Source organism: Neoarius graeffei, chromosome 22, assembly GCF_027579695.1.
Source record: "Neoarius graeffei isolate fNeoGra1 chromosome 22, fNeoGra1.pri, whole genome shotgun sequence".
NCBI lineage: Eukaryota > Metazoa > Chordata > Actinopteri > Siluriformes > Ariidae > Neoarius > Neoarius graeffei.
In genome coordinates this window covers 17,277,204-17,289,584 of record NC_083590.1, presented here as the reverse complement: position 1 = coordinate 17,289,584, position 12,381 = coordinate 17,277,204, and the positions used below count along the sequence as shown (strand labels likewise).

General features: G+C 44.9%; 1 protein-coding gene across 1 annotated transcript in view; it reads right to left on the bottom strand.

Annotated features, from left to right (window-relative positions):
• Nucleotides 1-12,381, bottom strand: part of scn4ab (sodium channel, voltage-gated, type IV, alpha, b) — a 58,720-nt gene that overhangs the window by 41,391 nt on the left and 4,948 nt on the right. Inside the window, exons 3-6 of the mRNA XM_060904499.1 lie at nucleotides 9,332-9,450; nucleotides 7,212-7,301; nucleotides 6,929-7,057; nucleotides 5,891-5,982 (exon numbers count right to left, since the gene is read on the bottom strand). Of these exons, the coding sequence (XP_060760482.1) occupies nucleotides 5,891-5,982; nucleotides 6,929-7,057; nucleotides 7,212-7,301; nucleotides 9,332-9,450 (430 nt within the window). The remainder of the gene's footprint in view (nucleotides 1-5,890; nucleotides 5,983-6,928; nucleotides 7,058-7,211; nucleotides 7,302-9,331; nucleotides 9,451-12,381) is intronic.

The window sequence follows — 12,381 nt, the reverse complement described above, 5'->3', positions numbered from 1 at the left end:
TTTGAATCTTCTGGGCATTTGCATTTTTTGTCTTTTCTCTTTTTGGACATTGAACCTTGGGATATTTTTATTTTGTTTATCTACTGAGCTTTTGGATTTTCCTTTTTGTTTTTTCCCTCGGATTGTAAATATTGTAAATAAACTGTTTTTGATACTCTACTTTCGCCTCACGCCTCTGCACTTGAGTCATCCCCCTGGTGGCCTAGTGGGGGTTTGCTGGATTATCACACCAGTGACCTGGGTTTGTATCCCAGCAAAACCCTAACAGAAAGACTTCGTCATGACCGACTCAGCAGAGGCTTCTTCAACTGTCTACCTGGCTAACCTTCAGGGAATTATGGCCGCTTTAACACGCTTCGGAGCTACCATGGACACTCATGGACGAACTCTTGCAAGCCAACGTGAGACCCTTGCTTGCCACGAGGTACTGCTTCAGCAGATTGGGAAAACCCTGGCACAGCTGACTTCTCTGTCCCCATCTCCTCCGCCTGCTCCTGCTCCAGTGCCTCTTGCCACGCTGCCTCCTTCACCTTGCGAACCCAGCCTTCCTGCACCACAGAGGTATGACGGCAAGCACAGTGAGTGCCAGGAGTTCCTTACTCAGTGCCAACTCACCTTTGAGCTCCAGCCTACCACCTACACTACGGATCGCCGCAAGATTGCTTTTGAGATAACCTTGTTAGCTGGTAAGGCGCAAGCCTGGGCCACAGCTATCTGGCAGAGACAGGGACCCGAGTGCTCTGATTTCCAGCTGTTTACAGAGGAGATGCTTCATGTCTTCGATCAAGCAGACATCAGTAAAGACTCAGCCAGAAAGCTCGTGTCCATCCGGCAAGGAGGAAGCATCGCAGACTACGCCATCTCGTTCCGGACACTCGCAGCAGTAAGTGGATGGAATGAGACTGCCCTGGTGTCAGTCTTCCACCATGGTTTGTCTGACCCCATCAAAGACGGCCTGGCCTCTATCAGATGCCCAAGTGACCTCGAAACTTTGATCTCACATTCTACTCGTCTTGACAACAGGATTAGAGAACGCCGCCAAGTCCTGAGCCTCACTGCCTCAACATGGAGCCCGTCTACCTCCTCCAGTGACTGTCCAGAGCCCATGCAAGTTGGCCGTACTCGTCTCTCCACAGCTGAGAGGGAGCACAGAAGGAGGGACAAGTGCTGCATCTACTGTGGCAAACCTGGCCATTTCCGAACATCATGTCCCGAGCTCTCGGGAAAACGACCGCCCCGTCCAGCCGAGGGAGGGTTGTGACGGGGCCTACCCTCTTTCCCGAACTTCCCGGCCAAGGAGTCTACATCCCTGTCTCCATCTCCTGGGGTGAGTCCGTCCACTCTTGTCAGGCCTTGTTAGACTCCGGAGCGGCTGGAAACTTTATGGATGTTCACTTCGCCCAAAGTATCAATGTCCCGACTGCACCTCTTGAAGTCCCACTGTCTGTGTCTGCCCTGGATGGCCAAGCCTTAGGTGACGGAAGAGTCACCCAAGTAACTTCTCCAGTCTTCCTCCAGTCTCAAGGTCACAAAGAAGAAATATCCCTGCACCTGATTCCTTCACCAGAGTTCCCAGTTATTCTAGGTCTTCCTTGGCTTACCCACCACAACCCTCATATAGACTGGGTCACTAGCCAGGTTGTGGAGTGGGGTCCTGCTTGCTATGCCTCTTGTCTGCTTTCTAGCTCTCCTGTGTCTCCTGCCGAGCCTCCTGATCTCACCGAGTTATCTCAAGTTCCCACAGAGTACTGGGATCTCAAGGAAGTTTTCAGCAAGAGCAGGGCCGCCGTTCTTCCTCCGCACCGAGCCTATGACTGTGCCATCGACTTACTCCCTGGGACTACCCCTCCTCGTGGCAGACTGTTTTCCTTCTCTCAGCCAGAACGCAAGGCCATGGAGGAGTACATCAAGGACGCCTTGGCCTCTGGGTTCATTCGACCATCCACCTCACCCGCTGGTGCCGGCTTCTTCTTTGTTGGCAAGAAGGATGGGGGGCTCCGGCCATGTATTGATTACAGGGGTCTTAACAAGATCACTGTACACAACCGCTATCCCCTTCCGCTGATGTCCACAGCGTTCGATCTGCTCCAAGGCGCCACTGTCTTCACCAAATTGGACTTACGGAACGCATACCACCTCATCTGTATCCGACAGGGAGACGAGTGGAAGTCTGCCTTTAACACCCTGTCTGGGCACTACGAGTACCAGGTGATGCCCTTCGGACGCACCAACACACCAGCTGTTTTTCAGGCCCTAATCAACGACGTCTTGAGGGACATGATTAACCAGTACGTTTTTGTCTACCTCGACGATATCCTTATCTTCTCCAAGACCATGCAGGAGCACCACCACCATGTCCACCAGGTTCTCCAGAGGCTGCTACAGAACAATCTGTTTGCTAAGGCCCAGAAATGCGAATTTCATGTTCCCGAGGTCTCCTTTCTGGGTTTTATTGTATGGACGGGCCAACTCCAGATGGATCCAGCCAAGACCCTGGCCGTCCGGGACTGGCCCACCCCCAAGTCCGTCAAAGAGGTTCAGCGGTTCTTAGGATTCGCTAACTTCTACCGCAAGTTTATCAGGAACTTCAGTTCTGTAGCAGCGCCCATATCGGACCTCACCAAAGGGACAGGTGGATCGTATGTCTGGTCTCCTCAGGCGGAAAAGGCTTTTAAAGACCTCAAGCACCGCTTCTGCATGGCACCCATTCTGGTCCTCCCGGACCCTTTGCAACCCTTCATCGTCGAAGTGGACGCCTCAGACAGCGGCGTCGGCGCGGTCCTCTCTCAATGCTCGGAAGGAAGGTTGCATCCCTGCGCATACTCCTCCCACCGCCTGAGTTCTGCGGAGTCCCGGTATGACGTGGGGGATCGAGAACTGCTAGCAGTTAAACTGGCCCTTGAGGAGTGGAGGCACTGGCTGGAGGGAGTGCAACATCCATTTTTGGTCTGGACGGACCACAAGAACCTGGAGTACCTCCAGCAAGCAAAGAGACTCAATCCACGACAGGCTAGGTGGGCCTTGTTTTTCAGTCGGTTTGACTTTACCCTATCATACCGCCCCAGCTCCAAAAACACCAAACCTGACGCGCTTTCCAGGCTGTTCGCTTCCACCAACAGGGAGAGCGAAGTTGGGCCTATTATCCCTGTGTCCCGGATTGTGGCCCCTGTCCGGTGGGGTATTGAGGAGGCCATCCAACGAGCCCAACGCCAGGACCCCGGTCCTGGGACGGGGCCACCGGGCCTCTTTTATGTCCCACATCAAGCCCGGGCCAAGGTTCTCCAGTGGGGTCACTCGTCCCCTCTCACCGCCCACCCGGGAGCTCGAAGGACCCTGGACTTCCTGAGAAGACGCTTCTGGTGGCCAAGCATGGAGAAGGAAGTGAGGTCATTCGTCCTTTTCTGCGAGGTGTGCACCAGAAGCAAGAACCCACGACAGCATCCCCAGGGCCTCCTGCATCCACTGACCATTCCCCGGCATCCCTGGTCCCACGTGGCAGTCGACTTCATCACGGGTCTCCCTGAGTCTCAAGGTAACACTGTCATTTTGGTCATAGTGGACAGATTCTCCAAGGCCTGCCGCTTTATACCTCTGTGCAAGCTCCCTTCTGCCCTTGAAACTGCTAAACTTATGTTCAATCACGTCTTCCGAGTCTTTGGTCTCCCACAGGATATCGTCTCTGACCGGGGGCCCCAGTTCTCCTCCCGAGTGTGGCACGGGTTTTGCAAGCTCATCGGAGCCACTGCCAGCCTCTCGTCTGGGTTCCACCCTCAGTCCAATGGCCAGACAGAGAGGCTCAACCAAGACCTGGAAACCACCCTGCGAGGCCTGGCTATGGATAACCCGACTTCGTGGAGCACCTGGCTGCCATGGGCAGAGTACGCCCACAACATCCTCCAGTCATCGGCTACCAAGCTGTCGCCATTCCAGTGCCAATTCGGGTTCCAGCCACCTCTGTTCCCGGACCAGGAGGAGGACGTGGGGGTGCCCTCGGTCAACCAATATGTGAGACGGTGTCACAAGACCTGGAGCAAGGTCAGGAGGACCCTCATCCAGACCTCCAGAACCAACCAGACTCAGGCCAACCGCCATAGAAGACCTGCCCAGGCTTTCCGCCCTGGGCAGCGGGTTTGGCCGTCCACCAAGGACCTTCCGCTGTGGGTGGAGAACTGCAAGCTTGCTCCTCACTACATTGGCCCCTTCAAGGTGGTGCACAGGGTGAACCCTGTCGCTTACCGACTCCAGTTGCCCCAGACTCTGAAGATCAACCCCACATTTCATGTTTCCCTGTTGCGGCCCGTACTGACGTCCACGTATGCCCCTGCCCCTAGGAATCCCCCACCCCCCCGCATCTTCCAGGGTCAGACTGTGTTCACTGTTCATCGCCTGCTTGACTCCCGCCGAGTCCGCGGCGGGCTTCAATATCTGTTAGACTGGGAGGGCTATGGCCCTGAGGAACGCTGTTGGGTCCCCGCCCGGGACATTTTAGATAAAGGACTCTGTCGGGACTTCCATTCGGCCCATCCAGATCGCCCTGGGAACGTCAGGAGACGCTCCTGGGGGGGGGGTCCTGTTAGGACTGGGACTGTTTTGGCCTCTAGAGGCCGCTGTTATGTTTATCTTGTCATGTTTGTTTTGGCCTCTAGAGGCTGCCACTGTGTTTTGTGTTTGTCTTGATTGCCTGTTTCCTGCCCCGCCCTGTTCCTTAATTAGTTTGTGTATAAATACCCCTCTGTTTGTTCCCTTGTCACGGAGTCTTTATGCTATGCTGCTCTTGGCTAAGTTACCTCTGTCCTGTGTACCTTGTTTATCTCCTAGTGTTTTTTGGTATTTTGTTTTTTGGACTTTGCACTTTACATTTTTGAATCTTCTGGGCGTTTGCATTTTTTGTCTTTTCTCTTTTTGGACATTGAACCTTGGGATATTTTTATTTTGTTTATCTACTGAGCTTTTGGATTTTCCTTTTTGTTTTTTCCCTCGGATTGTAAATATTGTAAATAAACTGTTTTTGATACTCTACTTTCGCCTCACGCCTCTGAACTTGAGTCATCCCCCTGGTGGCCTAGTGGGGGTTTGCTGGATTATCACACCAGTGACCCGGGTTCGTATCTCAGCAAAACCCTAACACTATAAGCCACAATCATGAAAATAAAAAAAGGTTTGAAATATTTCACTTTGCATGTAATGAATATAGAATACATAAAGGTTTACCTTTTTGAAATAAATTACCAAAAAAATAACTTTTTCATGATATTCTAATTGTTTAGGATGCAATAGTAGATATAGATCCTTTTTATCCATTTTTAGTTACATTTTACTACAGTTAAGACACTGTAATAAAATGCAGCTCCATTTCTTGTTGAATCTCCTCACTTACATTATTGTTCTCGCTTATTGTATAGTCGCTATAAACAATTGTTTCATTACTTTTTCCTTTCTTGAAATTTACAAGACAAAAAAACCCACATCTTGTCATCTTTCAGAGAGCAAAGTAGAAACTCCTCTGTCCTGAAGACTTCTCATGTCTGAAAACTTAATTACAGCTTCACCTCTGACTATTACAAAATGATGACACTGGAGACTCTATCCAAAAATGTTAAAAAAAACATCTCTGGACAGAAACCCTCACTATATCAGCAATTATGCACATTTTTAATCCATTTACTGTAAAAAATTTATAACATGTTTGAATCAGTGTATTAATTTGCATTAATATAGACTGGTGATTTGCAGCTGCTCTACTGTCAGAGCTGCTGTTATAGAAAAGCTCATAGCCAATCAGAATGGAGAACTGAGAACAGTGCTGTGGGAATAATTTCCTGTAAATGCATTTGAATGGTCTGTTGTGATTGCGCTCAGTGTGTGACGTCGACTGTGTTCCAGGACTCACCAGGAATCACGGTGATGGTTTTCAGGGCTCGAAGCACACGGAAGGTCCTCAGAGCTGAGACATTTCCCAAGTCCACAAACTCAGTGATGTACCTGCAGACACACATCATCCAGAACCACTGAGGAAACCCAAACCCATTGATCACAGCATTGAACCGCTTATTACCGTTCACTATGTAAACTTGCTCTACATTTTCATGAGGTGATGCACGTTAGCACACTGTGGAGAACATCAGGGACTGACTCCTGGTTTTGATGAGTGAAATTACTGTCACAAAAATATTGAATATTTACGCACTCTGTCCATTTTATTAGGAATGCCTTAGAGGATAAATGCACAAATCAGCAGGTGTTCCTAATAAAGTGGACAGTGAATGTATAATATCGGCTTATATAATTGAGAGAGGGGGAGAGAGAGAGAGAGAGAGAAAGCCTCAACTTGATACAGAGATATGTTTTCAAGAAAAAGAATGAAAAAGGACAGAGGAAGATAAACAAAGGTAAGTGAGACAAATGAAAACAATTTGAGGCCAAAAAACAATTGTTCAGAGAATAGAACGAAAGAAAGAAAGAAAGAAAGAAAGAAAGAAAGAAAGAAAGAAAGAAAGAAAGAAAGAAAGAAACTGACTAACACAAAACAATGTTTGGTAGAGAGTCTGATTGATAGATAGATATACTGTAGATAGATAGATAGATAGATAGATAGATAGATAGATAGATAGATAGATAGATAGATAGATAGATATTAAAATAAAAATAAATAAAAAATAGAAGGTGAATATTAGTGGGTGAAGGAGAGAAGGGGGTCTTAAAGTATGAGTGAATGAGGGAGGGAGAGAGAGAGAGAGAGAGAGAGAGAGATGCTGCTTGGTCATCGTGTTGGTTAGAATTTAAAATGAAAGACATTTTGTCCATGTACTTGAAGGGCAATGATTAAACTATAAATTTGAATGTTTAAATATATTTCTAAACATTTTATTCAAACTAAAATGGATTTGTTCCATGAAACTATTTCAGCACCATCACATCTCGTACTCACGCCATGCTGATCACCATGAAATCCAGCCAGTTCCACGGATCTCGAAGGAATGTGAAGTGTCCCATACAGAACCCTCTGGACAAGACTTTAATCAGAGCCTCGAAGGTGTAGATCCCTGTAAACACGTACCTGACACACACATCACACAGATATACTGACCATGTGAGAACACAGTGGTGTGTAATGAGAGCTGGAGCTAACAGCGCTGTACGTTATGATGTCGTTATTTTATCTGTGTATGATATGATTTTATATGAAGATTGATGTTAATGTTGAGACTCACTCCATAATTTTGCTCCACTCTGGCGGGTTGCTCATCGTCATGAACACACAGTTGGACAGGATTGTTACCATGATGAACATGCTGAACAATTTACTGAACAGTCAAGGAGCCAAGGAGCAGTGTGTGTGTGGGGGATATATATATATATATATATATATATATATATATATATATATATATATATATATATCAGTGGCGACTGGTGGTCATAAAAATAGGGGAGGACAGTGAGTGAATAGATAGGTGGATGGTTGAGAGAGAGAGAGAGAGAGAGGTTGGAAGTTGTGTGGGTGTTTACAACTGTTAGGGGATTTGTATATTTTTAAAGATAAGCTCTGTTAAAAATGGGGTTTTTGTTACTGCAAGAAATAAAAGTAAAATGTTTTTGAGGACACATCAGCATGGGAAATACCATGTAGTGTAATGCTTGTTGAATGAGCTATGTGAGGTGTGAATGGGTCAAATTTAAAACAGTAATTCATTTAAAAAAGTAGTCAAGTCTCCTGGATGTCAGGGTGGCAAATTTGTCAATGACTTGCTCATACCACTGGGGATCTTGTTGAAGAGATTTAAGCATCCTCCTTTCAATTGACATGACTGCTAAACTTTTCAACCTCTCTTGTCCCATTGTGTTTCTGGTGAAGCTTTTTATGCGCTTCAGACATGAGAAGCTCCTCTCAACTCCTGCTGAGGTGGCACCGATGGTGGCAATCAGACACATGAGTCTATACACCTGAGACATTGCCTCATCAAGCCCGTTTGACTTCATGAAGCTGATAGCCTCACACAGTTTTCGGGAAGAGTGGATCTCTGCATCACTGTAGAAATGCTGCAGTTCCACCTTCAGTTTGGCCTCATCAAAGAAATTCCCATATGTCTCTGACAAGTTGGACAATGCACGAGAAGGGAATTCTGCTTTAAATGATTCAAATTTGTCAAAGTCTAACAGCTCCATGAAATGCAAACGGCCAAGCTGCTGGAAGCGCTGTGTGAGTTGGGCCTTGATGCTGTCATGCACTGAGTCATAGAGAGTTTTATAGACCTGGCGATGGTCTTGCTCACCCTGCCTTCTCTTTCTCCTGTGACCAAATTCGGGGTCTTCTGTGAGACTGGCAGCTTTGCTGTATGTTTTCTCAAAAGCCCTGTCTGACTTCAGCTCATTAAGCAACTGCATAAAGTTTTCTATGCGCTGTTTGCAGAAGGCAACATCCATGACTTTCTGTTGCAGTATGTTAAATAAAATGTCGGTCTGTGCAAACAGCTCCTCAAAAGTAAAAAGCAAGAACATGAACTCAAAGTCTTCCAATTTTGCCTTCAGGCCATCCGCCAATCGAGTTGTTTCATCATCCATAGAAGGATGTTCTAGAACGCGGGTAAACGTGTTAAGCAATTTTTCATGGTTGCCTGCGACGGTATTCACGACCCTGGATGAGAAATTCCAACGTGTTGGAGCGGTCTTTGGCATTCTCGCGCAATCAGATTCCTCAAGTAGTGCCACCCTCTTACTTGATTTGGAAAAGAATGACGTGAACCCACCCAGGTTTGCAAAAAAGACTCATGCTTTAGATATATATATCATCTCATTATCTCTAGCCGCTTTATCCTTCTACAGGGTCGCAGGCAAGCTGGAGCCTATCCCAGCTGACTACGGGCGAGTCATTACTAATTTGAAATTTGTATTACCGTTCATGGCCATCACCCCTCCCCCACACCCCATAACACACACTGGTCTGGTTCTGATCTTGACTCCGTCTTGCCCTGCCTTGGCCTTGGTTAAATAGGGCTTACTTTTTGAAATAAAATCTGTCAGTGTACTGAATGCTCAATTTAGCGAACGTTAAATAAGTATGGATGCCGAAAATGGTCAAAAACATCTTAGAAAACAGTTATATAGGGCTTACGTTTTGAAGTATGTAATTTCAGGGTACTGACACCAACATAGATCTGGCAAAGGCATGAACATGTGATAAGCTTCATTGATCACTCATGAGCTTCTCTCATACATCCATGTTTATCAATTATTTAACCACATTTAGAAATGGTTCTATTTGTAATGTTATTCGTCTAAGTGAATGGGAATTCCTTAACCATTTAAAACTTTGTTTGCATCCAAAGGATATGAGTGTATAAGTATTCGGATGGCAATCCTGCGGATGGGGTTAAAGGGAGTGAGAAGGTAACAGGCTGGTTCTATGTTGAACCTGTTGATCGTATTCCCTTTGCTGATCACAATGAAAGTCTGCAAAACACAGAAAGCATGAATCAAATAAACTGAAAAATGAAAGGTTTGACACAATCAGGAACACATAATGTAACACAATAAGGCACTCTCTTTAACAGCAAATGTAATCACAATCACTAAACCATAACTGTCCTGAACACAAACACTTTCTCTATTCTTACTGGGATCATGCTGTTATAGTAAAATAATCAACAATTGTTTGGGGTGGGCACGGTGGTGTTGTGGTTAGCACTGTCGCCTCACAGCAAGAAGGCCTTGGATTCGAGCCCAGTGGCTGACGAGGGTATGAACGTGAGTGTGAATGATTGTTTGTCTCTATGTGTCAGCCCTGTGATGATCTGGTGACTTGTCCAGGGTGTAACCCGCCTCTCACCCATAGTCAGCTGGGATAGACTCCAGCTTGCCTGCAACCCTGTAGAACAGGATAAGCAGCTACAGATAATGGATGGATGTTTGGGGTGGTGTGAAGCTCATCTCATCTCATCTCATTATCTCTAGCTGCTTTATCCTTCTACAGGGTCGCAGGCAAGCCTATCCCAGCTGACTACGGGCGAAAGGCGGGGTACACCCAGGACAAGTCGCCAGGTCATCACAGGCTGACACATAGACACAGACAACCATTCACACTCACATTCACACCTACGGTCAATTTAGAGTCACCAGTTAACCTAACCTGCATGTCTTTGGACTGTGGGGGAAACCGGAGCACCCAGAAGAAACCCACGCAGACACGGGGAGAACATGCAAACTCCACACAGAAAGGCCCTCATCGGCCATGGGGTTCGAACCCAGGACCTTCTTGCTGTGAGGCAGCAGTGCTAACCACTACACCACCATGCCGCCCGTAGTGTGAAGCTGTGGTGTGAATTTCACCACCCTGAAGTTGATTAATTTCCTTAAACTAAAAGCACTTCCTGAAGTGTTTTATTGTCCTTATACTACAGCAATTCACCAATGCTAACATTTTTGTTTATACTTTTTGTTCTGTTCATGGTTACATCTTGTGTCATGAAACATCTGCAAAAGAAGTTATTTTCTGTTATCGCAGCTACAAACAGTTGTTTCCTCACTACCATCTATATTTTCTCTCAGTTAATAAGACATGCAGCTTGTCGTGTTACTGAGAAACGTAACGCAAAGAGTAAATTCCACAAGTTACAGTTTTATTTCCGACACTGGAGACTCCTTCAAAAACATCTCTTTACAGAAAACCTCAAAGATCAAGCAATAATTATTTTATGTGTAATGTCTGCTGTACATATTTCTTTGAGTTAAATATCCCTATGGAAAAGATAACATATAAAAGCAAGCACATTAATATAAACCTGTGATTTATTTCATCACTTCAAGGATACATTTATGTGGCATGTGAATGATTAGAGTTTATTCAAGTGAAATAAAATCTGTCAGTGTACTGAATGCTCAACGTAGCTAACATTAAATAAGTATGGATGCCGAAAATGGTCAAAATCGTCCAAAAAAACCAACAACCAGTTAAATAGAGCTTACTTTTTGAAGTACAGTGAAACCTCGAAATTAAGACCACCATTGGGACCAGGTCGAAGTGGTCTTAATATTGAGGTGGTCTTTATATTGAGTTAGCAAGATATACTGACAGTTGCTGAGCTGTTGCATAGCAACGTGCATGCATGATGTTCTTAATACTGTTGTATTACATGTAATAAATTTATGAACTAGTTTATTGCATTTCAGTGATAAATGATTAAATCAACAAGCTAAATTTAAACAAAAGTATAGCATGTGTGTGGTTTGTGTGTCTAGTGAGTACAAATGTACATGTAATACAACATGTAAAAAAAAATTAACTTTAAGTTTTCATTTAAACTTTTAATAAACTTGTAATAGAATTAATCATAATTAAAACCATACCATTTTTAAATGTAAACCATACAGCAAACTTACACAAGTCATTGAAACAAGAACTTGAAATCTTGTTCTGAATACTCTTTCATAATTAGGCCACACCAATTTAATTAGTTGGTTCTCGGAATCGCCGCTTGAAAAAAAATGAAAAATGAAAAAAAAAACCTCGAAATCCATCTCCCGCCAACAGAAAAGGTCACGTGACATGAGGTCACGTGACATCGAAAACCAATCAAATCGGCCCTTTCACTTTAGATAAAGACTTGTGGAAGAAACATGCCTGTGGAAGGGAATCTTACAAAGCCTGTGTTTGTGATTGTTAGGATATTCAGCAAACAGAAGCGTAAAATCTTTGACAGGTACAGTATGTTGAAATTCTGTTTACTGGTTTGCCTGTATTGTTTGGTCTATTTCCACTGCTAATTTTACCATCAGAGCATTTTTTACATTTTATTTTTATTTCGCCCGCTCGCTTCATATTTTTCCTGAAAAAATCCGAGAACCAACTAATTAAATTGGTGTGGCCTTATGAAACTTTTAACAACTTGAACTTTTTCTATTTAAATCGATCTACTAAAGCTCACTTCACACCTCGCTGCATAGATTACCTGCGTTTTGCCAATTCCAAACTTTTCTGCTAGCTGACGCTGACTTTTATCGGCACTTTTGTTAATCAGATAAATTTTTTCTTTCAAAGACAACTCATTACGTTTTCTACTCATTGTCGTACAAGTCGATCTTAATTTTGCAGCATGACGTAAAAAACTTTGCAGCATGACGTAAACCGGATGTCGTGAAAGCTCTTGTGCCCCGTGTTTTGACATGACGGGGGGCACCTGTATTTTCGAGGTTTAATTACATTGATTTTCGACGGGTGGGACCGAAATTAATGGTCGTAATACGCAATATTGAGGTGGTTGCATTATTGAAGGCCGCAACCAATGAAATATATAAGCAAGCAATCGGGACCGTGAAAAACTGTTCGTAATTTTGAGGTGGTCATAATTTTGAAGTGGTCATAACATGAGGTTTCACTGTATATAA